This window comes from Diadema setosum, chromosome 7 (genome assembly GCF_964275005.1).
Source record: "Diadema setosum chromosome 7, eeDiaSeto1, whole genome shotgun sequence".
Classification (NCBI taxonomy): domain Eukaryota; kingdom Metazoa; phylum Echinodermata; class Echinoidea; order Diadematoida; family Diadematidae; genus Diadema; species Diadema setosum.
Window position 1 is genome coordinate 19898732 of NC_092691.1, and position 27159 is coordinate 19925890.

Below are 27159 nucleotides of genomic sequence, written 5' to 3' on the forward strand. Positions count from 1 at the left end.
GAGAAACAAAAGCTCTGGAAATGACAGAGAGCAAGAATATAATCGAGGCATGTTACAAGAAGAGGTAGCTATGAGTGACTAAATGGAAAGTGATAAAAAATCCAGTGGAGGTGACATTGATTACTGCTTACCAGCACACCGTGGGAAAGAGTCACTTTAGGTTTCGATTCTCAGGACTTCACACTTCATAAATTCTTAAAATTTGAACTTGAACTTTACTGACAAATCCAAATACATGTTCAATTTCCTTTATTTTCTAACCTTTACTGAAAAGAAAACATTAAAGATGTTTAAAACATATTTATAGATGTGTGAGAAAACTACTTCCAACCTTTAGGACTACCATTAAAAGAAGTTTGTGAAGTATTCACAAAATCACGTTTCATTTATTTGCTTCATCACATTCATAGCCCAATATTCTTCCATATTTATTTTTGCTCAGCAAGCATTGCAGTTTGCCCATCAGACATTGCCACGTTGGGATTAAGTTTCAAGGATGTTGTAGATGAGTCATACATGTCATTGTGTGTGTGTAAGTGAGTGTGTGTGTGTGTGTGTGTGTGTGTGCGTGTGTGGTGGTTAGATTTTAGTGTTGCCAGACATTGTTGTGGGTATGAAAAAACAAAACCAGCAAACAAACAGAAACTCATGTTCCATTCTGAAATCATTGTTTGAATGTCATGATGACCTCATCTAGTATCCTCTTGCTATTTGTATCATTCAACATCTTTCAAAGGTGATGGTTGGTTGTTTCCTAGAGTAAATACCAGAGTAACAGACTGCTTCATGATATACATTGTACAACATATTACAAGCCAACCCCTGACTCACCATCCTGTTTCATTTGTGTAGTTGTTCCAGTTCAGCCATTTCCTTGTGCTGGTATAGATTGTTAATGACAATCTTGTTGCGAACTACAAGTATTGCTTCGTTTTTTATTAGATGTGTATAAAGCAATGACAGATGTGGAAATTAAAGTTTACTGAACTTTCTGTCACATATTTTTTTAGCAGGGGGTGATTTCAGAGCAAAGCTTGCTTTGAAGGCTGCAGTTAACATGCAGGGTAAAGTTAAAGTTGTTTCCTGAATTTTGGAACTTAGGATCATGATATGAAGGGCATGACTTCCGTTCAGAGTATTTTTGTATAAGTGCATAAGTGCAATGCTTAAGTATTTTCTTCTGTTTGTTTTAAAGATAGAGCACTGCACCATTATGGTCAATGTGAATACAAAATTCTGATTTCTTTTTTTTTTTTAAGTTTTGCACAAAACCATTACATATAAATGATCACTACCTATCCACAAATACTATGGCTAATGTGTGCGCATAAGTACAACTTTGAAAATATATTCCCTCTCTCTTATCTATCTATGTCTATCTATACACATACATACATACATACATACACATCTTACAAGCCATGTCAGAGAAACTCGCCACATGTATGTAATAGTGCTTTTTAACAAAGTTATTATAGGCATCTCAAATCCTTTTTATACCTCTATAATGTTGCATTTCCTTTTCAGAGTCGAAAAAGTGAAATAGTTATGATCTTCAAGATGAATATATATTGGCACTGTGTTGGTACTGTGATAGTTGGATGATAAAGAAAGGATAATGCTGAAATAATATTCCTTTCGTAGATTTATGTAATATTTGCAGATTAAGATACTGTATCTCATAAAATATTCAATACTAAAACAAACATGACTACGAGGAAGGGGGAGAAATTTTCTCATACTGAAAACTGTATCAATTTCCATTTATTCCATAATAATTCACACAACTTTACAAGGATTGCAACATTCAGGTTTTTACATTTAACATGACACATGTGCAATGATATTAAGGTTATTTATAGGCTGGGTTGGAGGCTCAGGCAAAACCAGAGGCTAGATCTTCATGGGAGTGTCCAGTGAATTCATGCCATGGTGGCTCAACACCCTAGGACAAGGACTTTCACCTGCAGGCAATAGCCCAACTGAACCCAACATTAAAGGGTTCATACCTCCGTCTTCCTTAATCAGGACTGCTGTCTCATCAAAATAGAGCGGATGTGGATACTATTCCACAATAATTCTGTATGTCTTCAATTGAGCCTCTTCTAGTATAAATATAACTTGTATAAAAAGATTCATCGATGGTGCACGTATTGCGAAGCAATTCTAGGATAATGGAGTAGACCTCTTATTTGGTACAAATCCCAAGTTTTGTTGCTGTTTTTTCTACTTTCCCTGCCACACATACAAAATTACAACATGATATTACAATAATGGCAGGAGACACAAAATACTTTAAATATTTACAAATATAAACATTTTCAGAATTCTTTAAAAAAAAAAAAATTGTGTACATGAAGACCATGAAAGTGGTAAGGCTCTCTTAAATGTGGACAAATACCCTTTCAGACCTGAGGAATAGTACAGAAAACATGTCACAGTACTCTTTTTTATACAAGGCAAAAATACAAAAGCACAAATTTCTTCAGCATTCGTTGCAAATTCTCATGCAGCTGCCTACAGCAGGTTCTGCCATTCACATCTGCAACACAGGGGCAGATCCAGGAATTCCATAAAGGGGGGTGCATGCCCCCTTTATTTCTTTTGTTTTAACAAAAAATAAAGGGGGGGGGGGCATGCCCGTGCACCCCCTCCTGGATCCGCCCATGCAACATATCAGCATTCAATATTTTTGTTAACTACAACACGGCACTCCCATCAAACCCATGTGCAGACATTTTGAGAATAAGTTTTTGAAAGACGAGAGGCATAATGACTTCATATCTAGAGAGAAAAGAGAAAGGTCAATACCAGTCATGTTCTCTCCTCTTGTCCATCAATTAAATTTGCTTGCAAGACAATAATTATCCACACACTTGGCATAAGGTGGTGCAGTGAATGCATAATATATCATAACACACTATTTAAAGAATATTACCTAAAAAAATAATAATAATAATTAAGAAAAAAAAAATTCATACACTGCATGAATTTGGTTACTGTAAGCTATCCCTCGATGTTTTAAAAATTCAAACCTTTAATATTTCAAAGGAATAAAAAGTGAAAAATAACTTCAGCCTTCATCCAAAAGATATTCTTTCCATGTGATATGGTACTGATTAAAAAACAAACAAACACAGAAACAGAAACAAAACAAAACAACCGACAACCATGTACTACTAAACTACTCCAGCCTGTATGAACTGAAAGCCCAGTGGCAACATACAAACAGCTCTACTTCCATTCTGGGGCTGTACAATAAGATGGGGTGAGTCGGTCTCAAATCAGTTTCTATCCATGAACGGTTTGAATATGATGAAGTCTTTGGGGCAAAGGGAGCTTTTCAAATACTCTTAGACTTTACTTCCAGGGAACTGACAATTGCACCTACAGTCTTTCCTTACAAGAAGCATTGACAGAAATTTCATTTCAGAAGCCTACGCATATTGCAAAAACTTTTTCTTGCCCACATGTGAGATGGGGTGATGCAACAAAATTGTGCAAGATATTATCAGTTTTTTGCCCTTCACAAAATATAGCAAATCAATTGTGACAATCTGCATTCATCTGAGAATCTCTGCCAAGTTATGCCCTGTAGCCATAGCTGGATTCATGCTCCGATGTCTGAAGGTGCTGGTACTGCTTCTTGTCTCTTCGGTTGCACACTAAGTAGCATGTGCAGATCAGAGCCAAGACCTGTAGGGGTGTGCAAGCATAGGAAAGTCCAGTCACTTGGATTACAATTTCTGGTCAGAGCTTCTCAGATTTCCATGATCCTAGTCATGTACACAGGAAAAATGAAATTAGAAAATTAAAGACTGCATATCATATTGCCAGTGACAGCTTCGAAAGTATGGAGTGTGATTTTTAATGTGGGTAGACAAGCACTTGATGGGCTAGATCAGTTCAAGCATGTGAAACTAATGAAAAAATTTCTGGCATAATACCAGTGAAATCATTTCCTAAAAAGTATATAGCCTGAAAAGTATATAGCCAAAGTTCATTTGTTTGTTTATTCCCCTACTTTAACCAAGTTGCTTTCAAGATACAGGTCCCTTTACAGCAAGCTTCGATATAGTGAGAATCCCCTCTTGATAATGAGATAAACTGCGGGTCAAAACTATCCTTTTAAGTGTTAGCTCATGGGAATTCAACTTTCCTGTTATTGCAAAATAAATTTTGCCCATCCCCTGCAGAAAAACAAAACAAAAACAAGAATTTATGCACATACAACAGGGAATGACACATTTGACAAGTATAAGGAATAACAGATATATTTTTCCCCCTTAAGAGTACTCTTGCTACATTCCCGTTGCATGTCCTGTTCACCGATATTGTGTCAAACTTTGTATATAACCCTATCATGGCAGAACATGTTCTTACAGTGTCCAATTGTGATCATGTTCCAAACGTATGGATACTACAAGGTTCAACTAACGAGATCCAACAAAATTGCTATACTGAGATTCCACTGTATCATAATTCTTCATACTGTTCATAAGTGGCACATCTCATTCCTGTGAGTAATGGGTTCAGATCCAGAGGACTAGAAACAAGAATGATGGTATTCTTACCTCAAGGAGGAACAAGATGACAGCAACAACAATGACGTAGACCAAGTACTTCCTTGGTTCCTGGTAGAGCCGGTCATGGCAACTCTAAAGATATAAAGAAGGCAAAAATCAATACTTCTATTTCATGAATTTGTATAATTTCGTGAATTTGAAAAATCGATACTGTCAATACAGTACTGAGGCATCTTGTGCAATGAGGAATGTGTATACTGTCTGAATACCAAAACTACATTCAACAATAGCTAGTTTTATTTATTTATTTATTTTTTTTTTTTGTTGACTTGATACTTGTGGTCCCCACTGTATTTATATTGAAAAATCCATAACTGTCTACTTCCTTTTCAGTGCTGACACATGCATTTACAACCGTATATCAAATGCTATTTTTGCATGCAATTTTCCAAGAATAATGAGTGGCAATATTGTGCTGGAAGCATCTTACATGTTTTATTCGGACTAATTCAGAGTGGAAGCATATTCTAACTCTCTAGACATCGGACAATAACAGCAAAGTGATATATAGTGTCTTGTCTTATATCTACAAGTTGAAAGTGCAGCGAACAAGTCATCCTAAACTCACAGCATGGTAGATTCTATCCACATCATCTGGCAGAGCCCCAGTGCAGTTAGTTGCAGAGTTGAGCAGTGGCAGGACAGACTTCTTGGAGCAGCAGCTCTCGGGGACGGCACTGGGGTGGTCCTTACCCCACTGTGTGGTGAACCAGTCTTGGTACTGCTCAGCACCGCAGCAGCCCAGCTGAAATGAAAGATTGAATAATAGCATGTCCGATGATGAATGTACTGATCACTTGACAGCATACAAATAATGCAAAGGTGGAGTGTGTTTGTGGAGATGCAGCACACTTCAAAACCCTTTTGGCCGACCTTTTTTTTTCATGCAACTGTGACGTGAAATCAAGCTAAACACCATTTTATGTTACTGGTGCTTTAAACGGAACTAGGTTTGCCTTTAACCCCTCTACATACCCTTTATCAACAAGAAACAATAACAACAGACAACCCAAAAAAGCAATACAATAAAACACAGTTGCCCATTTTCCTTATTATTATACTCACATGAGACTGGAGCCAGTCCATGAAAGTCTTGGAGTTATCACTGCTGTCGTAGGTGGCCATTGTCTCGTTAACCCCCTTCTCGATCCCAACGCTGACCTGTTGGTGGAAAAGGAATACTTTCATTAATAAAATGACAATACTTTTCAACATCAAAAGAATTTCTTTGTTTGTATCACTTGACTAAGCCATGAACTTTGATTTTAATACCACAGTCACAAATGCCATCTTGCAGCACATTTGTTTTCTTTTCATTTCATACTTTGATAGCACACATGACACATTTTTGTTGGTGAATGAATGTAATGCATGTCAGCATATAATTGATGGGCTACAAGACTGCCAGTTGGAATCTTTTCACCTACAGAGAGCCATTTGGCACACAAAATGACCTAAATTCAGGCTTTTGCATAAAATCTGACATTCCTTGGGTCAAGATTAGTACCATGGTGAGTCTTTCTGATTATGGTGCAAATAATCATGTGAATGGCAGTACAATCTTTACAAGAGTGGATGCAACAGCTTTGACTTTTGAAAACATGTCATAAAAGGAACTCTTGCACATGAATGTAAACAACATTTCAGCCTGTTTCTGACTGTCTCTCTCTCTATAAGCCATCAAAAGCAACTGCAGGTGTATTTTTAGTGCTTAGCTATAATTATGTAGACTACAGTTTTTGCGTTCCCACGTCCCACAAAAAAGTGCCACCTCTATGTTATACGCATGATATGGTACATACAGTGTATGTATTTTTCTGTGTGTGTGAGCGTGTGGTGGTGAGTGTTTGAACAGTAAACATGAGAATCGGTCACAGCAGTTGGTTTTATAATGCCTGCTAGTTGAGTCTAGCCTACTGCTGATGCATTCAGGCACAAAGTCAGAGCTCATCTAGCACACACAACACAATGGCAGTTACGAGAGGATCAATACTCCATTGTAGCACTAAACAAAGAGATGGGCCCTCATACTGTGATAGTGTGGCTACATGCATAGCAATTATTATGTGCTTGTGAACTCTTTGCCCTCACTCAAAGACAAGAGTATATCCATAATTGTAAAATAAAGTTTGCACCATTGTACTTCCTGCTTGTAGCACAAAGCCCAAATCCTAAACATCAGTTTAAATTCATCGTCAATTAGTAGACATGAAACAAGCTTACATAATGATACAAATGATTCAATAAATACATACAAATTGTGTGACTCAACTGAGTGCAATCCTAAAACTATTCTTAACCTGTTGAAGACTAGTCCCAAGTATTCTTGGGCAGGTATCTATGGGAGATGTGTGTTGTAACGAAATCAGCCTGTCCTCAACAGGTTAATGTTAACCGTTCATAAGTGTTTCTTTTATTCAAAATTTGCTCATTCATATGAGCAAATACCGGTTTAAAGGGGTCCTGAAATCCAAATGCATGTTAATTTATGATACCCTCAACATCACTTTTGTGGTGAAACGAATATCTAGAAACATTCTGTATATTTTGAACGATTTTTTCTTCTATTTTTCTTCAGATTACTTGAGAACGCCCACAAAAAATCCTTTGAAAACCAATATTCCTCAGATGACCTCATATGTCAATCATTGCTAAAGTACTGAAATGTTTAACAAAAGACATTGGAATGCACCTTCCCCTCGACTCAGCATAACTTGCATGTTCCCTTGCCATGTCTTTAGTTACTCACATTAATATCACAGAAACAGGCAAGTTATGCTGAGTCGAGGGGAAGGTGCATTCCAATGTCTTTTGTTAAACATTTCAGTACTTTAGCAATGATTGACAGATGAGGTCATCTGAGGAATATTGGTTTGGAAGGATTTTTTTTTTTTGTAAGCGTTCCCAAGTAATCTGAAGAAAAATAGAAGAAAAAAAATCATTAAAAATATACAGAATGTTTCTAGATATTTGTTTCACCGCAAAAGTGATGTTGAGGGTATCATAAATCAACGCAAATCAACATGCGTTTGGATTTCAGGGCCCCTTAGATTTCGTTCTTGCTTTGACTGCACACATACAGACAGAACTTTGTAAACCCAAATATTCAAAGAAACAAGTAGTAGCTTTGGATCTGTTGACAACTTAAATGAGAATGCCTCATATCCCTCAATCTCTCTTCAGAGGGTTCATATATAGTGGTGTGCTAATGTATATTCTTACTGTCAATGATATTGAGTCATTTTAAAAGTTTAATACTGACCTCATCCTTGTAGACGATGGCAAGAGAAGCTCCTGTTATCTCCAACACGACAATGATCACGAGCAGGGCAAGGAACTGTGTGGGAATAGGTTCAAAATAAGGACATAAGTAGTATGTTCATATCAGTATTCAAGCATTCCGCAACATACAGTACATGTTCATGTTCTCTATGAGGATTCATTATCAGCTTTCATCCCTCAAATGCACCTGGTTTGCATGTGTAATAACCTGCTATTAAATACAGTGAAACCTTGTTAGTAAGTTTCTGTTGCCTGATATACAGTTGTAGTAAGAAATCTGATACAAAATTTAAACTGCCCTCCAGGTATGTCAAGGTTTTAAGTTCCTTGTTATAACAAGGTTCCCTTGTATTGGGTCGTCATAGTAATGTACAGGTGTGTACTTGCGTTTAGTTTGCTTCGTAAGTGTCACTATAAAGGTGTGAAGCATTTTTTTTTTCAGTAATGTGGCAGTTCACATTGTGAGAGGTACTGTACTGGTACTGTAGTGGTACATGTATACCAAGAACACTCAAGACTACACTGACAGATCCTCTACCACCTCTATCTTTGTTTTCATTCTTCACATTTGCTCGGCTGCCAAGAGATAATGTGAGAGCAACAAGTACAATGCTAGGCTTGAAAATTGGCAAAAAAAAAAAAAAAAAAAATGTGTCCCTCAATATTTTGTAAACAATTCATTTCCCAGTCTCACCCCAGCTTCCCAATTACTTTCATTAAATGTAATTTACAATGCCATGAATATCATTAGATGCTATATTGACAGGCATCAGATTAAAGCAAAAATCAAATTTATGGCAGTAATTGCATAATTGGCAGAGATTTTGTCATTCATGGGCATACCTCCCCTTTCCTACATGTATAATTGCCTCTATCTGTTTACCACAGAATTGTATACTTGATTGATGCATTTATATAACTGTATTGGTGAGAGAATGCATTAGGTTAGGGTATTATTTTCTTTCTAAATCAATATTTCACTTGATCAAGCCCTCACCACTCGAGGTAAAATACAAATTGGGCTATGAAACTGACATGTGGCAATGAATACAATGAGAAGCCATTTGTATAATACAATACTAATGAGCTGAAGGGATGTTTTGATGACAGCCAAGGCCATCAAATTAATGAAATCATTCCATGGATCTACACATTATATTTCGCCACATGCCTACCCAATACAGTGGAAAACCACCGGAAGTGGACGCCTTCTCTTCCTTGTGTATTTATGTAGTCAACCAGATAATAACTTTGAGTGACCTTCCTTGGAATTCAGCTGCTGTGATATCGACAGTGTATATACTGTATAAGGTAGCATGCTGATTTTGATATATACGGCTGTACCAAAGATCTACATTTTTTCAAGTCTGACTTTGAGAGTCAAACGAACAAAAGCCACTACAATGTTTCCACATTCACAAAATTTGTTGCTTTCTCTATGTAATGTCTGTCCTTCTGAAATTCAAAGCTGCAGTGGCAGTTGTCAGATTCTTTGAATAACTTTCAAGAAATCAACCAAATTAATCTACTGAATACATTCTAAAGACAGATACTTCAATGCATTACATCATATTCAGTTGAAACATTGTACCTACTGTATTTCTTTCCCATTTGCACTGCAAGTGCAGTGTAGTGTACATGTAGGCCCATATCATACAATTTTATACTTTATATGCCATGCCATGTGTGACATATGTAAACAATAGGTACAATGTATTTTCATAAATTTATATTCAATGTAAAATGTGTATGTATAATGTAAACATGGCCACATAGAAACATATGTATGTATTTGATTGCATTGAACAGTAATTGGGTCTACTTGTAGGCTCAATCTATTGTGAGGAAACTAGAAACTTCTAAAAAGACTATTGGTACTTGGAAGTGGAATGATGAACTTGTCAGGTTAGGTACTACAACATGTACAATGTACATCCTGTTGAATGGGTAGACAGCATTTTGAGTACAGACCCACATGCAACTTTTTTTTTATCTACTGCATAAATAGCTTTCCCATCCTGTCTTAACTTCCTCAAGCAGTGTTATTGCAGGGTTTATACCTTAGTTTGACCTCTGCACAATCACTCCAAAGCAATCCCAGAAACAGATCATCACTACAGATAATCATGCACGCATGATAGGTAACTATCATGACTACTGGTACTGTCTAGAATACACTTAAGCATGGCTGATAAGTCTAATTTTGATTAAATGTTAACCCGTTGAGGACGGTTTGATTTTGCTATAACACGCATTTCCCATAGACCCTTGCCCGAGTATACTCGGGACTCGTCCTCAATGGGTTAATAGCAAGACTTACAATGTTGTCACTTTCTATATCAAATTGGAATTTCTAGTGACAGTCCAATCTCTGTTGGTTTATATATATATATATATGTATATACATTAGGAGTAAGATTTTTACACAAAGATGTGTACAATGTAACAGTGCTTGTTGACAAGTGAATGGAAGGAAGCATGACCACAAGTTTGTTCAATGCACACATTATGATGTACATTATGGAGTGCAAGAGTGGCAAAAAAAAGTACAATATATATATATATATATATATATATATATATATATATATCTTAGAAACATTATCTGCATGCACAATATATGATCTGAAGATACATGCTTAATATGTAATATATTTTCATCTAATCTTACACTTAAAAAAGAAGTGATTGCATGCATAGTGTACATGTATATGGATTCTGAACAAGTCATTTGAGTTTTTGTAACATTGGTCATCATAATTCTTTCCAAGGTTTTAAAGTACATGTTAAAATTTGTATTCATGTGTAAGTTATGTTTGCGAAGTTATCAGTAATTGGTCTAAAATTATGTACTTGCATCATTGTACTATATTTTGTATTAATTTGCTCTTGTATTTACCTTCATTATGTATGTAATGTTCTTTACAATTTATGTCATCTCCATGTTACATTTTTTTTTCTGTTTTACAGCAAAGTGGATCTGCGAGTGCTTTGACAACTGAATAAAACCATGCTACCGACCAATGAAAAGAACAATTATGCTACTTGCCTGCAAAATAAGATTGAAATACAAAGAAGATAAGAAATGAACAATGTCATGTTTCAAAACTTGAAATAACAGAAAGAACACAGTCACTGACATACTTACAATGCTGTAGTAATACTGCTTGCAACAACATAGGGTACTGTAAAACACAATATATTTGTGGCATGGAGCCGACGGCCTTTTTCGTGGCATGAAATTTTCGCAAACTGCCACTGCCATTAAGTATATACATGTAGCTTGGGTAAGAACTTTCGCATGCATTTTACCTTCGCAAATCTTGGCTCTCGCGAAATTCACGAAATTACAGTAATTCTTGCTTACCATTCTCTTGAGGCACTTAGCATCTTTCCAGGAGAGTGCAGTGAGTCCAACGATGCCAACCACACAGAAGAGCAGGCTGAGGCCAATGGAAACCATGGCCGGAATGGTGAGGAAGTAGTTACTGGCCACATGTTTTATGTTACCAACGCAGCGGAACAACTCCACGCCGAGGTACATCAGAGCTGCTGAGGCACACTGGAATGTGGACATGAACAAAAAGTGAAAAAAAAAATTGAAATAATGTCACACATAGACAGATACACCTAGCAGTATATTTGCATGCAATCTAACTACAATACTCCATAACTGTATATCGTATACAAACAAAGAAACAAAAGTTTAACTTTATGACGTGTTTTACACACAAAAATGCTCAGATACTGTTTTATTACATACAGATTTACATGAAGGGTAGCTAGGCCACAACAAAGAAGATCCTTCTGTCCAGAGGAGTTCTATTTTTTACAAACTTTTTTACTTTTACAGCCCTCGCAGGATCCTCCAGTCTATATAGAGCTGTACACTATACATGTACATTGTGTATACCAATACCTACTGTAAAAGTGCATATTTTCGTGCGACTGATTTTTCGCACTACGATGTAGGTCCGGTAACATATGGCAAGCAAAAATATTCGCGTGCTTTTATTTTCATGTTAGTTTCTGGTTGCATGAAATGTGCAAAAATTTTCAATTTCACAGTAAGACTCTGTGAGTGTGAAGCCAGATAGTCTCGGTGGAACATAGTTCCGACACGATAGGGGGCCTACAGACTGATCTTTTGGTCAAAACACAAAATGTCAATATGCTAAGAAATTAACATTAGACCTCATATTTAGAAGAAGATGTCGATTTGTCCCAAAATTTTATCACACGAATCAACTTCCAATACTTAGTAAATGTTCATGTTGGACCTTTTACCGTAATTTGAGACTCAATTGCTGATTTTCTCTTTGTTGTCCGCTCAGTAAGAATGTGTACGCTGAATCGTGGGTATGTTCCATGGAATACAAGTTGACAAATTCCTTTCAAATTAGGAGACATGTGGACTAACTGACTGGTTAGACCCACATAGAGGGTCTACATCTAACATTTCACAAGACACTATAAAATTTACTCAACTTTCAGTTTCATTCTACAAACTGAGCTGTGTCAGTATCCTTGGCCTTGCATCAAAGGCCAAACCCTTCATAGTGAACCCTCATCATTCATCATGTCCCGAATGCATCGATACATCATCAAATTGCCATAAATGGCATACCTACGATGTACAACCATACAGGTAAAGGTAAAATCGGTAATGCCAAAAACTTCAGTAAGACATGCAAAAAGACCACTTGATCAAAACCATATCACCAACACCACTCTCAGGTAGCACGATCACCGATTGACTTACCCAGAACAGCACTGACAGGAAAAACATCACGCATTTCGCCGACAGAGCCACGGAACAACATTTGAAAAGCTTCATTTTAAAGTGATGTGTTGGGTTGGTTGATAATTAGATAAACTTTGCGTCTTCAAGGTGAAAACTTTTGAGGAATTCACAGCGAAAATGTAGCGTACAAGCGGGTTAAGTCGCTGATCTCTCTCACAAGTCTGGCTAGATACGCTCCGGTAGCCTGCTACTTGCCTCTGCTATACGGATTAATTCTACACACTTTACTCGTACCCGGTCTTGAATGCAAATGCTGTGTGTGTGTGGACGTGGGTGATGATGTCACTCTCGCTAGCGCACTCCTCGGTTGCTGTATATTTGTTTACCTCGTTGTCAGCTACTCTACTGCATGTCAATAGATGCCGTCGAGGATCAGGCAGGAGCGAGTACGGTACACTGATCAGTGGATTCATATCCCCTATAACGTATAAATGGCCCTACCTACCTGCCCATAGATTTTTCGGACGCACCTATCATACGGGCGGGGACAACTCTCATATTCCTGAAATGTGTATTGAAAGTTGACATCACCTTACAGTGAATAAAGGGTAAGAATATATTTTTCCATAAGTATCCCCATGCTACACAATGAATAGGATCCGTCCTCTTATGTTTAAAGTTCATTTGCTCGGCACAAAAAATACCGAGTTCGATTTACGGTACAGTACATGTAGTTGAGATCCCCCTATAAACAGTTGATCAGTCCTATGATGTCATCGTCTTCATGTAGAAAGCATCATCCGATTCCAATAGGGACAGGTGGCACGTGATGTTGAAGTAAGCTAGTGATGTTGAAAGATCATTGATGTTGAAAAAACAAATATTGTTCAGATGATTGAGGATAAACATACCACACCGTCGATACAATAGGCCTGTACTGTACCTCAGAAGGTACTAAACTACATGTATTGTATTGAAGACAGAAGATGCTACACAGTAATGAGATAGCAGGGAGGTGGTAATACTAGTAGACAGTTCCAAGACTTTCCTCCACCCCCGTCTCACTGGTCTGTTCTACCCGGTAGAAAGTAGAGATCACTGATCAGTAGCCCGTCTGGATACCTTTGATCTTCCATTAAACTATGGTCTCCTGATACACAGAAACCATGCAGTGCCTGATACAAGAGAGCCCAGGCACATGTTCCAGCCGTCAAGTCAAGCACATGAATTCACATCTTGAAAACAACAACCAAAATCAAAGTCTAAAATCTTCATTTTCTGTTATTTATTTTTTTTATAAAGGAAACGAAATGTGGATTGAGTGAAAGCAGAATTATAGTAGAACACATCAATGAAAGTTTAAAATCGGACAATTGATTCAAAAGTTGTGATTTTTTTAAGAGTTTTGGTGCCGCCATCAACGGATAAGGCGGCTACTACACTTCACATCACTTTGGACAATAAAAAAATATATATATACAGAAATTCACAATAATCTTGCTTTTCTACCATAAGAGCACATACTTGACTTACCTCTTTCAGAAAGCAGGGGAATAATGCCTCCCTCAACAAAAACGTTGTATTAACAATGGACTAACAATAATGGAATGTACATTGTATACCTTGTTTATTTTCCTTGTATTCTTATTGTACATGTGTAGTCCAAAATGGCGTCAGAAAGTGAAGTGCACATATAGTCTCCTTATCCAACTATGATGGCACTGAAGATTTAAAAACTCACATTTGAATTAATTGTCCGGTTTTCTTCAAACTTACACCGATGTGTTCTACTAGTATTGCTGTTTTTACTTGATCCTTATTCATATAGTTGGACTTTGGTTTCCTTTAAGTGCAAATTCGTAAGTTTGCCTGTACTTAAGGATCTACAAATGTAGATCATCATATATACACCTGTTCTTTTGATGTCCTTTATATATATATATATATATATATATATATATGCACAAACACACACATATATATTCATCATACACTTCCTATTTTCCTTCCTACTTTGTGGGAATTCTTGTAAGCAGTATTTGTGAGAAATGTTGTTCTAGGTATACATAGAAAATTTTCCAAGAAAGAATTTCATGCTATGGGAATTGTCCTGTGGGAATTGCCTACTACATATTAGATTAGAAATTACATGAAAATGTATATTGTCATTGTTGACTAGGAGAGAGTTTGTGGTTGAAGTGATTCGATTATACCTGCTCAGATCATTATGTTGTACTTAGGCTGCATCAAATCTTCCTTGTTTCTATGACAATTTATTTCTCAATATTTCATGTGCTTGCATTTCATGTGAGTTTGTTGCAGTTCTGGTTTTGATGTCAGTGTATTTTGTACAAACAATGCATTCATCATTATAACTGATGCCTTTTCTGACAGATCTGTTGCCAAAATTGGGTTTCTTCAGGAAATATTTTTCTTTTATATTATACAATGTAATTTTCTTCGCAATGTCACTTTAATACCATCTCAATGGCAATTCAATGTTAATAAACAAAGAGGAAATGTATTAGGAAATTTTAAAATTTTGAATATTTCATAATTTTCTCGGGCCATTGCAGTGTAGACTGTTTTCCGCCAAATGCATGGAAAATGCTGTACAGCTGCATGTGCAGAGTGTATTGATGTAATACAAAACATCAACGATGTCTTCCTGTGTCTCATTCTCTGAACATATCACTAAATGTTAGCATGTGATGTGTTTAAGTCAACACTTTGTCAACTTGGGTGTAGGTGGTTGATTGATTTTCTCTTTTCCCATGTGCCAACTTGTGCAAGTTGACTGTACATACATTTGTTACACAAAAGGAATCAGTGCTGAGTACATTGTACCACACCACAACTACAGTGTCATGGTTTAACAGGAGTTTTATAAAAAGACAAGATACAAACAATTTTATATGCAAAGGCTAACTCAATTGAAATGTACACAGGTCACTGTCATATATATATATATATATATATATATATATATACATTTTTTTTTTTTTTTGGGGGGGGGGGGTCTCCAGAACTTTACACCTTAAACAAGCACATTCAAATAGTACAAAACTCAAAAGAATTCAAGAATTATTCTTTAAACCAGCTTATCTGCAGAGGCAAATAACTGCACCATGTCCTGGGGTGGCTACTTGGGGCAGGAAAGAGTTAAAGGTTTACTCAATAATGATATCACTATCAATTTTTCTCACTAAATCATAACTGTACACACGTTTAGTCTAGAAACAATTTTATTACAACTATTGGTCACATTTTGTATATTTAACAATACTTAACATTGATTATACTGATAAGCTGTTTGACACTGGTTGTTTCTATCTCTAACTCACATTTTAGAGCTATTTTGAAGCACAAAAGCTGGGTTTTTGTTTCATCTGCAAATGGTAAACAATGCCTTTAAGATGAACAGATCTAGAGCCTAATGGAAATAGAGAAGAATCCAGTGCCCGTCCTCATGCCAGTACTCAAAGGCAACCACTGCTCTAGGACAAATACATATCACTACTTACAGTCTACTGGACACATCTAATTTTTTTATATTTATTTTTCTGAAACCTTATTATGATGACACATGAACTTTGCATATCATTACCTTAAAACCACAAAGCAATCAGCTCAATGAAGCAAATGGAAATGAGCACAGCTTCATAATGAGGTTTGTGTTTTTATTTTTGTTTTCTTTAAGTTATAGCACCATCAACTAATTTGCTGTTTTCTTGTTTGATTAGAGCATTGACACTCATTGACAAGAATAGATTTCATAAATGATTCTTGTTAGAAAAGTCACAACTCACAGCTGAAACATCATGGATGAGAGGATTTTCTTATGAGTTCTGGAGATACTACTCGAATCAGACAGGCAGCAGTTGCACTGTAGGGCCCTTACTATACAATGCTTACAATCTATTCTGTAGGAATTAGGACATTACCCAACAGGAAACTTTATGCTGTTACTTGTACAACATAAATCTGACTAAGTTTGTATTTGTATCATTATACATTAGCTACACTTAATACTGCCTTCCCAGTTTCTCTTTACACCAACATTCTCTTCCCTTTTCTCTACCTCAGTCCCATCAATATGCTGTCCTGTTTCCGAGTTTGTTACAGGGTCAGTGGCTTCTTCTTGCAGCCTCGCACTGCACACAATGTCAGACTGTTTCCTATCTGTGTCCATCTCATGACATTCCACTGATGACCCTTCGACTTTGAAAACTGGTTGAGGCTTAACACAGATACCAGTGTGGTCTGATGAGTCTCTCTCATGATCTGGCAACCCACTGGTCACCTTGTCTCCGCCCTCTCTATTACCATCGCAGTTTGATGCTCCCACTGTGTCCTCCTGCTTGTTACTATGACCACGGTTAACAGACGGCAGGCAGTCTCTGATCTTTACATCAGTATCCTTGACACAGGTATTACCTCTATCATGGCATTCATGGAGTTTGCTCCCTTGGATGTCCTCCAGTTTAATCTTCTTCTCTCCTTTCAATCCGTTTTCACTCTTGTTGCCACGGTGATTTGTTGGCGCTCTCAGTTTGACAGGATCCTTTTTCTGGTCATCCCTTGCATCAGTTCTGCTCTGCGACTTCAGGACAATTTGTGGACCTTTGTACTCCGGGATATTGTATCCAAGGTGTTTCATGAGCAGTGCCATTACCTCGTCAACATAGCAATTAATCTTCAGGTCAGCTTGCTTGTCCTATGACAGGGATAATGAAAACATGAAGTGACAGTGTTATAAAGTTTATTGACCAACACATCCATTTTACTTTTTCATGTTTAATTGCTTGATATTTACAATTCACAAATATCTTATCTCAATTCTAATATTGGATACGATTGACTGATACTTATTGAACTGTTAAAAAATTTTATAGACAATCACTTCACGATATACACTGTATCATATTTTGTTAACACTTACAACTTACTTCCTTTTGAGTATGTACATTGCTTTGATTTCATATAAAGTCAAGGCTTGAATACTGGGATCATCACCATCAAGTCTCTTCACTACTGTCATGGTCTGTTCGAGTGGTATGTGGTGTTTGTTTTTTTTTTTTTTTTTTTTTTTTTATAAATTAAAGCTAGGCTTATGAAAAATGGGCAGACTTTGCACAATCACCAGAACTCTATTCTATTAACTTGTTCATATGAATGATTTGAAATATTTACAAATGCATTTCCAAGTAGATATAAATGGCTGAATATATAGCAGACAGTCAATGTCATCATTACATTGATTAAAAAAATAAAAAAATAAATAAAAAACAAAAACTTAGGCCAACTGAATAGTATTGATTACATCACACTGACCAGTTTGGTAGGTTGCAGGTTGACAATGACTAGATGGCCTCCATTCTTCTTGGTCAGTTTGGGCAGAGTCCCACTTGGTATGATCTGCAGCGATGTACCAAGGCACAGCGACAGATCACTCTGTCTGTAGGTTGGTTACCATAGAAACATATCCAAGATTAATTTGCCAGCTATACAAAAAGTCAGAAGTGGAAAGTAGAACTATTGTATCTCGATCCCTCCACACTTTTTTTCTTTACCCTTATGTGTGTGTGGACGGATGTAATGTAGAATAGAACAACAAAGAATTATTGAATTCACAAATATCTGCAATTCATTATGACAAATAAATAAATTTAATACATGTAATATCATGAATTTTCTTCACATGGTATGAGGAAATTGGTAATAAACTAATATATCTTATTCTCCTTATGAAGAGGATAACACAGAATCATGGTTGGATCAAAATGGTAGACTTGGGATCCCTTCATAAGATATTATTGTTTCACTGTTTTGTTTTGTTGTGTATTTCAGTTGCCTATTCACAGCCCGATCACAAAGGGTATTGACTCCAAATGTCTGAAACAAGTCCACTGTCCCTTATGTTTTCTTCTGAATAAATTCTTTTTGGCAAATGTCACAAGGATCGAGCTCCAATGTAACATGCTCTTCCTGCAGAACAGTCCAGAATTGCATTTACATTTCAGAGCCTTATTGCCCTTTCTTTCCTCATGTCCTATCAATTTCTATTACTACTATGAAAGGGAAGTATAAACTTCCACATTTGTGGTGCAAAAGCTAAAGTGTGTGCTCTAGCTGATATATCATGATGTCAATGACTGAACTGTCAACATAATCACATGCAATTTGGACTGCACACAGAACACTAAGATTTAAGTACCAGTAAGCTTTAAATACATATGATCGTAGTTTGTCATGGGATCTAGAAGTAATTAGATTAGATTGCACATTGGTCATACCACGTACTGTAAAACGAGAAATGTTTGTGTGCATTTTAAATTCATGAATTTTGCGAGAGCCGAGATTCGCAAAATTAAAATGCACGCTATAGTTCTTGTCTACACCATATGCATTGAATGTTCAGAGGCAACTTGTGAAAATTTCATGCTGCGAATAAGGCCATTGGCTCCCATTCACGAAAATTTCATGCCGCGAAAATATCGTGCTTTACAGTACCTTAAATGCTCTTCTGCCAGCAGGAGGTCAGATTCTGGTAGGGCATCTTCCCAGTCTAATATTGTGTCATGTAGCTTTCCCCTGATTGATAAGTTATGAGAACAGTTGTGTGATCAAAACGGCACCTTTGCTGACGAGGTATTCATGCATGCATTATGAACTTCGGTGAAAGCATTCAGGACCATGCAATTGATGAGCAGTCCTATTGCATGATGTACATTCATTGACCTTCTTTTTTTACAAAGATATACAGTTGCAAATGTCCTACTTAAAATAATGGTAATGAATGAAACCAAATAAACAGTTAAGCTTCATATTATACTGTAATAGAGATTTTCTTTTTAGAAATCATTTCTGATATGAAAATCTTTGGTTTGGCAAGTGTACTCTTTCTATTGGGTTAGATGGGTTTGTTGAGAATGTTGGTTATAAACAAAATACAAGAAACTCCCATTTTAACAAAGTCCTCAAGACCAGCAGTTTTCTTTCATAATATGCCAAGTTTGTTATGCCTGTACAAATAAAGTATTTAAATAGATATCAAAAACCATCTTGGGACCTGAATTTTTACTCTCTCTGTTGTAACATGATTTTGTTTTAATGTTGTTTGTTATAACGGAAGCAAAATGTACAGTACAAAATTTAAGCACAAATACAGGTGAAAGAAAGTGTCATAGATATGCAGTGGCGGATCCAGAGGGGGGCGCACCGGGCGCGCGCCCCCTCTTTATTTTTGGTACAAACTAAAGAAATAAAAAGAAAAAAAAAATGGGGGGGGGGGTGCGTGCGCCTCCCCTTTAATTTTGAAAAGGCGTCTCCCCTTTACGGAATTCCTGGATCCGCCCCTGAATATGTGTATACTGTATATGCAAATTAATGTGTGCATGATGCGTTCGAGAACCCATGTGGTGGGAAGCATCTGGAGCAAGAGAGCTCGCACACATGGCGCTCGAGGGAGTAAAGTTGTGTTTTGTCCTTTCCTCCTAGATGATTGGTGGTATTGTGGCTTTCTTTTCATTGAGTGTCAGAGAAATGATGCATATGAAGATTATACAGTCGATCATGTCCATCTCATCTTTAAGGCTGTAACAAAAGTCCAACAGACAATAGTCCTTGTTGAAAGTTTAGCTCAACAGTGCAGAAATGACAATCAGGGATAGTTCTCACTCTTTACCTGCATGTTCCTCTCCCTGGTTTATCACTGCACACGTTTCCTGTAGGCTTCAATCCCATCGTAGGCACAGGCATGGAACGCACATTTTGTCTGGAGAATGTAGGAAATCATAATCACAGTGTGACAGGGTGCCTGTTCACCAAAAGCATGTAACCACTTCAAAACATTTGAATGAGTGAATGACCCAACTGTGTGTGGACAGCCTTGAAACACATTCTGAGGGATATTTAATTTCATTTCATTTATTTTCATTTCATTTATGAGGTTTCTACAAACTACATTCATGACATACATCTACAGATCAACAACAGTAATCAAAATCATATGAATACAGAATGAACTTACATAAGAGGTAAAGTCACAAGATACACTTATATCAATAAATCTATACAGTATGCCACATTAATATTTTCAATCAAAATAATGTGTGCGAAGCTCAAGACAAGGCAAGTGCCAAATTGTGTCTCGCCCACTCGCGTACAAGGAATTAATATTTTTTATAACTCCCAGAAGTTAATTGACCTGCTTATGACCTTTGACCTTGTGGTGACCTTCAACACCCCAAGGTACATTTACCATCCAGGTTTGGTCACAAACGGACAAAGGGATCAAAAGTTGTGAGCCATAATCGAAACGTGCCATAAAAACATAACATTGAGCCCTAAAAATTTGTTGACCCCTTTCTGTGACCTTTGACCTTGTGATGACCTTTAATTCCCCAAGGGACATCTACTATCCAAGTTTGGTCACAAACAGACATAGGGATCAAAAGCTATGAGCCACAATCAAAATGCGCCCTAAAAACATAACATTGAATCCTAAAAGTTTGTTGACCCCTGTCTGTGACCTTTGACCTTGTGACGACCTTCATTTTCCCAAGGGACATCTTCCATCCAAGTTTGGTCACAAACAGACAAAGGGATCAAAAGTTATGAGCCATAAACGAAATGCGCCCTAAAAACTTAACATTGGGCCCTAAAAGTTTGTTGACCCGTCTGTGACCTTTGACCTTGTGGTTACCTTCAACTTCCCAAGAGACATCTACCATCACCCAAGTTTGATTGCCATTGTAGCAACATGTGCTGAGTTACGTGTGATAAGAGTCTTGCAAGTAAACTTTAACGTATGACCTCAAATGACCTTTGACCTTATCATGTGACCTCTTACGGCACCATAACATGAAGGTACCCCCAGTGCATCCATCACCCAAGTTTGATTGCCATTATAGCATCATGTGTCGAGATACGTGTGATAAGAGAGTCTTGCAAGTAAACTTTAACGTATGACCTCAAATGACCTTTGACCTTATCCTGTGACCTCCAACGGCACCATAACATGAAGGTACCCCCAGTGCATCTATGACCCAAGTTAGGTTGTAATCCAAGCAACTTATGTGAAGTTACAGTGTATTTGTCAAAAGAGAGTCTTGCAGGTAAACTTTAACATAGAAAAGAGAGTCTTGCACATACTCTTTAATATATGACCTCAAATGACCTTTGACATCATCACATGACCTCCGACAACACCATAACATGAAGATATCCCTAGTGCTTCTATCACCCAAGTTTGGCTGCCATTGCTGTAACAGTTGCCAAGTTATGCATCATAAGAGAGTCTTGCAGGTAAACTTTAACATTTGTGACAGACGACGGACGACGGACGGACGACGGACGGACGACGGACAGATGACATTTGGATCCCTTAGTCTCGCCTTCACCTCCGGTGGGCGAGACAAAAAGCAGATGCTTGTTGGGGTAGTTCCTCAGGAAAAGAAAAAAAAAAAAAAGGTCGCCAGGAAACTAATACACATACCAGGTAACTAGCGTATATATACAGAGAGAGAGAGAGAGAGAGAGAGAAAGAGTGTGTGTGTGTGTGTTTACATACATTTCTTCATATAAATAATTGTCCTTCATCAGCAAAAATAACTTCATGTATTAGTAATCAGTATTATCCAATACTCAAGTCAGAGCTGACAGACAAAACATGGCAAAGTCCACACATCAAACTTAGTGCAAAAGTTAGTGAAAGTAAAAGGTGTAAATCTTGTTTCACTGTTCTCTTCCAAAAAGGGACCCTGCAAGGTATTCCTGGAGTAGGATGCACAAAATAGGAGGTTTACCTACCTTCCACACCTATTGCACTTCTCAACAAACATGTTCCCATGAAGCTCAGAAAGCCTGTCCCTGAAATGTAACAAGGAAATACAATTCTATCAATCTCCCTCTCTTCGCCCACCAGCACAATTGACATCTTACAAGTATCGTTCTGCTGTTAACCCATCGAGGATGGGCTGATTTTGCTACAACACACATTTCCCATGGACACCTGCCTGAGTATACTCGGGACTCGTCCTCAACAGGTTAATATGCGATATTGAGAATACCTTGCCCAATTTGTCAGAGAAGCATACAAGACTATACACATGTATAATATCAGTTATATATGTGTACACATGTATGTAGACATACAGCCATAGTGCATAGACATACACACTGGAAAGTTCTCTGAGCAGGGGATATTCTGGTGCAGATCACCTTCAAATCAATACCACCTACAATGTAGAGGTTATCATGTGGTTTACACACTGAATTGTGCACTTAATTTGAATGTGAACGTCATATAGTCCACTGAATGAGAAGATAATATCAACAGACCCAAAATACACCAAGTCCATGTATTTAAATCCAGTAATTTGTCACATGTACTTTGTGACAAGCTACATGATAAACCTCTCCCTCACAGTCTCTTTTGTTAAGCTTGAAGGACATACATTCTTTGTTGTTTTTGTTATAAGTGACAGGCCAACAGCAAAACAAGATTGAGTTGGGTATTTTTTTTCCATGTGTCTTTTCCTTCTCCTTTCTGAGTTAACTGTAGCTTAATGGTCAGTCAAATGTAACTAATTAAATACCGTACAACAAATATCTTAGATTCACAAAGAGAGTATACCATATTTTCTTTTCCCAGTGGCATATGCCTTATCTTTAGCTTGCACATATTCAGTGCATGATATCATTGCTCTAAATGATAACAGTTTGTGTATACAGGTAAATTGCACAGGTCATGACATATATCATTCATCAACTCACTTTGGAAAGCCAGATCTGATGTGAAGTCCATCAATGTTCTGGCTGACCAAATACTGCAGTTTTCCTCTCCTTTCAAGCTCAACCAGTGCCATGTGAGTGAGTGTGGGTCTGGCTGTGTCAAAGGTGACATTCACATCAGGTTTCTTGCCTTGTTTCTCCAGTGTCCAAACTCCATTAGGACCTCTGAATGTCATTCAAATGAGAATTACATTTACAAGAATATTTCAAAGATATAAGAGCAAGACAGAAACCAACAGTAATCTGAATTGATACATACATGACAGCATAAGCTATATAACAAAGCAAAACAAAGGTATTCACATTCAAATTCTCACTATGGTTTGTCTTTGTGAAATGATTACCTCTCTATATAATGTGGATCACATTGACTATAACTCCTTCCCAAATGGTAATTCCATTGTTTCTATTATAACTTTGCTCTCTTGGTGGTAAAGTGACATATAGGTGACTACAAAAAAAAAAAAAAAAAAAAAAAAAAAAAAAAAAATAGCACAGTGAATTTTTTGATCTGATAATATTCAAAGTGGTACAAACATAAAACCTGCTAACACTGATCCAAAGTGCAACTGCAGGTCAGACTCTATGGACATTCAGTCATGAAGCTATAGGCTGTGAATTCACCTTACTCTCATACCTCGGAATGGGGTCGGAAGAGTCGAATAAAATCTTAAATCTTAAATCTTGAATCTTAAAACCATATGCCAGAAAACAGTAAATTGCAGCTGAATGACTTTACAGTTGTTAGTATTTGACAACAGATACAGTAGGTGCTGTGTGAAATACAGGAAGATTATCTTATTACTGTTCATCCCAGATGAAACTTTTAAATGCACAATTCTGATTCTGATTCCAGTTCGGATTCTGATGGATAACAAGTCCTGTCAACATTTTGCACTTCTACCTGAACATGTTATCCTGATGTAAGTATCTAATCTTAACAGAAAGTTAGTATAGATTATTGTTGCACACACCTAACATATTATATGACAAAAATATGCTAGATAGAGCTGTATTTGGACTTTTCAAAAAGTTGAGCTGTACTTCAAAAAGATTTCAACATTAGATTTTCTAGCCCTTTTTTTTTCTTGTAATTTACATATCTAATCTAAATGACAATACAGTGTACATACAATCATTATTGGCTGGATGATTAAAAAACAAACAAACATACTGACAAACAGACAAATCCAACCCTGCAATGGCAAAGCTTTGGCGAGTAAATAAGCACCGGTAGTTTTGCTTTTGGATGTCTTAAATACACACGATGATACCACAAATTCCTACCCATTCCACAAACCTGAAATCTGGAATGCCTGCTGCTGTGCTTATTCCAGCCCCTGTATGAACAACCAAATGCCTGCTGTCCCTCACAAGTTCGGCCAATTTCTTTGCTTTCTCAGCAACTACTCCAGGTTCATCAAACTTCTGCAAAGTGGAGCAAACATTTGTCTTAGCCTAGGTCAATTCGTTAAATTGTAGCTGTACCATACACCAACTCCCCATGGCACTCCTTCATTCAGGGCACTTAACCTGGTATGGCACCATCCCAGCAGTACAGCGACCTCCGAGAGCTAGCTGACAATGGATTATATCATCACGAATCAAGCAAAGAGTGGGTGAGAAAAATGCATGTGGTGGCCTCCACCAAAATTTAACTGAAACATACAAATGTTCTCAGGCAATCGCTGGCCTTCGATGATATATAATAGTAAGGCCGTCAAGTGCACAACAGTCTACCTTTCAACTAGACAGTGATAGATCTAGCAGGGCCAGGGCAGGACAGATCCAGGAATTCCGTAAAGGGGAGGCGCCTTTACAAACTTAAAGGGCGCGCACGGGTTCTCCATTTTTTTTCTTTTTATTTCTTTTGTTTGAAAAAAAAAATGAGGGGGCGCCTACCCTGTGTGCCCCATCTGGATCCACCACTGTCTAGTTTTCTAGAAAGAATTTATTTAAGTTCAATAATTCAACAGTAAACTTAAGTCTTTAGTCAGTATTTTCTACAAATAAATTTCCTGAAATGAAATGATTCATCACATCAGTGGATTATAAATCACACATCTAGCCATCTCGCAGTTTAATGTACAGTGTATGGAAGAGAATTTCCTCTCGTTTAGGCCTAGACTAGTCTATCTACCTGCTTTTGAGCGTGAAGTGATTTCCAACCTTTACTAAACATTCGTCATTGCTACTCAAAAGCTGACAGGTCAGCCAGCAGTGGCCAGTACAGCTTCTACAGTGCGCGGCCAGTGCAATTACGTAGTTGATTAGATATTCTACTGCTGTTTTGTCTTTGATAGCATGCCAATTGCAAACAAACAACAAATTAAGCATGTGGGACTGAACATCCTCTCACCTCGGGTAACCCGCATTTTCCTTTATTGTCGTACGGAGAAAGACCTTCCGCATAATTTACAGACATCCTGACTTTACATGAGTCAAGAACGGGTGTTCTTGATTGTAGAGTATGTCAGTGGCAAATGAAACTTGGTGAAGGAGTAAAATTTGCCACTGCATGCACTGGGAAGATCAAGATGGGCACAACAACCAAGATCATACCGCTCGCACAACGCGTTACCTACCTCACCTCACCGCGTACAAATACACACCCATACACACGCTCATTGCGCGTCGCGCTGAAAGGCAAACAAAGATTGTAAGTAGAGAAACCCCGTATGTTACGGGAAATTTACATTATTTCTAGTCTCTACAAATATATATTTCATCGGTACATTCACCCTTTATTCTTTCATTTCAGTGCTTGGTTATCCTCACAGATTTAATTGGACTAACAGTAAATATTCCCTTCCATTGACTTCTGTACATTGACAAGAGAGTCATTGCCAAGTCCCACATATTATATTATTTGTGGGGAATTCAGGCAGTCAGTGAAGTGACCAATCGAGCAGCACAGCGCAACCGCGAACCCTTATGTCGCAATAGATTGTAATAATAGTTGCGCGAAATATTTGGTACACTCTATCGAATGATGTTGTTATTTATTTTCACCGATCAATTCCCTTCTTTTCCAGCAAATGAAGGATGAGCTTCCTCTTGTCGTGTTTCATATTTCATACATCTGTCATTAGTGTCAGTGATAGAAACAGGAAGATAAGATTAAGAAAACAACCATTGCAGCTGCAGAAGAAAAGTCTATGACTATGTGGTAAAAATTGTCTAGACGGACTAACAAAGTTAGATACTAGATTCCTAGAAGTTGTAGAACTAGGCGAAATGCAAGTTGCATACAACATGCAGTTAGCAATGGTTAGTTGTGTTTCAGTGCTCATCAACACCATTCACAGAATCCTTTTTCCCTGAAGCCGTGAAACTCTGGAATGATCTCCGTAGACATCAAAATTCAAAATGCAACATGACTTTCAAATCTACATTTCAAAACTAATTCAAATTGTGTAGAGATCTAATTACGGTAACATTACTCCCATCCACTCTCGTTGTACCCCAAGTTATATTTCCAGCTAGTATAGAAGTAAATTTACCCTAGTCCCTAGAGGACCTTTCAGAGAGTGACGAACTGAACACAAGGCACATAGATCTAGTACAAGGTAGATTTTACAAATTCAGTGTCAGTGAGTCTCTAGGGTCTACTAGTAGTGTACTAGGCATCTACATGTTAAAGTTAGTCCAACTAATTTAGTTGTACGTGGTAGTACTGTAGCCTGACCAGACGCTGTGCAAAGCAAGGCAACTTCTGTACAGCGTAAAGCAACATGCTATGGCCTAGAT

General features: G+C 37.4%; 2 protein-coding genes across 2 annotated transcripts; both read right to left on the bottom strand.

The window, feature by feature from the left end:
• Positions 1–1736: 1736 nt before the first annotated feature.
• On the bottom strand, positions 1737–12865 carry LOC140230421 (tetraspanin-36-like). The gene is made up of 7 exons (XM_072310572.1): positions 12631–12865; positions 11236–11430; positions 7849–7923; positions 5652–5747; positions 5155–5331; positions 4575–4658; positions 1737–3696 (listed from the first exon to the last, which is right to left on the bottom strand). The coding sequence occupies exons 1-7, from the start codon at positions 12703–12705 to the stop codon at positions 3586–3588; spliced, it is 813 nt and encodes a 270-aa protein (XP_072166673.1). The 5' UTR covers positions 12706–12865; the 3' UTR covers positions 1737–3585.
• Positions 12866–15638: 2773 nt separating this feature from the next.
• Positions 15639–25958, bottom strand: LOC140230969 (NAD-dependent protein deacylase sirtuin-6-like). Its single transcript, XM_072311113.1, has 8 exons — positions 25769–25958; positions 24710–24837; positions 23392–23574; positions 22426–22485; positions 20300–20389; positions 19126–19206; positions 17947–18070; positions 15639–17329 (listed from the first exon to the last, which is right to left on the bottom strand). The coding sequence occupies exons 1-8, from the start codon at positions 25832–25834 to the stop codon at positions 16628–16630; spliced, it is 1434 nt and encodes a 477-aa protein (XP_072167214.1). The 5' UTR covers positions 25835–25958; the 3' UTR covers positions 15639–16627.
• Between the last annotated feature and the right edge of the window lie 1201 nt (positions 25959–27159).

What these genes read in the sequence shown, in the direction of transcription:
- LOC140230969 (XM_072311113.1), bottom strand. Translation starts at nt 25,834, where the DNA reads ATGTCTGTAAATTATGCGGAAGGTCTTTCTCCGTACGACAATAAAGGA. An exon ending in AAGTGCAATAGGTGTGGAAG is followed by an intron (nt 20,390 to 22,425) that starts GTAGGTAAACCT and finishes TACATTCTCCAG; the next exon opens with ACAAAATGTGCGTTCCATGC. An exon ending in CCAGGGAGAGGAACATGCAG is followed by an intron (nt 19,207 to 20,299) that starts GTAAAGAGTGAG and finishes CTTATCAATCAG; the next exon opens with GGGAAAGCTACATGACACAA.
- LOC140230421 (XM_072310572.1), bottom strand. Translation starts at nt 12,705, where the DNA reads ATGAAGCTTTTCAAATGTTGTTCCGTGGCTCTGTCGGCGAAATGCGTG. An exon ending in CCATCGTCTACAAGGATGAG is followed by an intron (nt 5,748 to 7,848) that starts GTCAGTATTAAA and finishes TTCCACCAACAG; the next exon opens with GTCAGCGTTGGGATCGAGAA. An exon ending in TGGACTGGCTCCAGTCTCAT is followed by an intron (nt 5,332 to 5,651) that starts GTGAGTATAATA and finishes CTTTCATTTCAG; the next exon opens with CTGGGCTGCTGCGGTGCTGA.